Source organism: Miscanthus floridulus, chromosome 8 (assembly GCF_019320115.1).
Source record: "Miscanthus floridulus cultivar M001 chromosome 8, ASM1932011v1, whole genome shotgun sequence".
Classification (NCBI taxonomy): domain Eukaryota; kingdom Viridiplantae; phylum Streptophyta; class Magnoliopsida; order Poales; family Poaceae; genus Miscanthus; species Miscanthus floridulus.
The window spans coordinates 163818825-163819990 of NC_089587.1; the positions used below are offsets into that span (position 1 = coordinate 163818825).

Consider the following 1166-nt stretch of genomic DNA (forward strand, 5'->3'; position numbering starts at 1 on the left):
GAGATCGAGCACCATGGAGATGGGGGGTGCGCACGCGCCATGGTCCGTGATGTGAACTGGAGGATCATTGAGGATGATCAAGCACTCTCGCACTTCGCCCAGGCAAGCCAGAACGTCGCTGCTGTGGTAGCCTTGCTCAAGGGCCTTCTAGAGCCTGCGATGGCCGACTACAAGATTCGTACACTGCTTAAAAGCATCATGCCTGGAAAGTAGGCCATGCCACTTGGGCAGAATGATCTGCCCCTTACCTTCGGGGGTCCATCCAACTATAGGACGGAGATCCTCACCTTCGAAGAGGTTGGGTTCCACAGAACCTACCACGCCATCCTAGGACGACCATGCTATGCGAAGTTCATGGCCATCCCCAACTACACCTACCTCAAGCTCATGATGCCAAGCCTACACAAGGTCATCACCGTTGGCACCTCTTTCTAGAGGGCCTATGAGTGTGAGCTCACTTTGGCAACCCTCTCTTCCGAGGAGGTCGCAGCCATTGGGAAGGACATCACTGAAGGAGCACCCGACGTGAAGCGGGCGACCGGATCCTTTGAGCCTGTGGAGAACGTCAAGGAGGTCCTCATTGACCCAGACAACTCCACCAACAAGATGGTGCGCATTGGCACCGTCCTCTCCCTCAAGTTGGAAGGCGCGCTCATCGACTTCCTCTATGTCAATTGAGATATCTTTGCATGGAAACCCTCAGACATATCAGGAATTCCGAGGGAAGTCACTGAGCACGCCTTGAAGATTAGGCCGAGTTCCAAGCCAGTCAAACAACGCCTGTGCCACTTCAATGAGAAGAGCAAAGGCTCATCAGTGAGGAAATCGCTAAGCTCTTGGCGGCCGGTTTCATCAAGGAAGTATACCACCCATAGTGGTTGTCTAATCCTGTTCTAGTAGAAAAGAAAAGTGTGAAATGGAGAATGTGTGTTAACTACACAAGCCTCAATAAGGCATGCCCGAAGGATTTGTTTCCTTTGCCATGCATAGATCAAGTAGTTGACTTGACCTTGGGGTGTGAAACCCTATGCTTCCTCGATGCGTACTCCAGGTACCATCAGATTGTGATGAAAGAGTCTGCCTAGCTCATGACCTCTTTCATCACCCCATTTAGATCGTTCTGCTACGTTACGATGCCGTTTGGACTCAAGAATGCTAGAGCTACA

The 1166-nt window shown here is 51.5% G+C and overlaps 1 protein-coding gene across 1 annotated transcript; it reads left to right on the forward strand.

Annotated features, from left to right (window-relative positions):
• The first annotated feature begins 216 nt into the window (after positions 1-216).
• On the forward strand, positions 217-678 carry LOC136470109 (uncharacterized). Its single transcript, XM_066468067.1, has 2 exons — positions 217-408; positions 484-678. Exons 1-2 carry the CDS (start codon positions 217-219, stop codon positions 676-678), a joined length of 387 nt encoding a protein of 128 aa, XP_066324164.1.
• Positions 679-1166: the final 488 nt, after the last annotated feature.

Coding starts and splice junctions, on each gene's coding strand:
- LOC136470109 (XM_066468067.1), top strand. CDS start 217: ATGCCACTTGGGCAGAATGATCTGCCCCTTACCTTCGGGGGTCCATCC. Junction 409..483: donor TGATGCCAAGCCTACACAAG/GTCATCACCGTT, acceptor TCTTCCGAGGAG/GTCGCAGCCATTGGGAAGGA.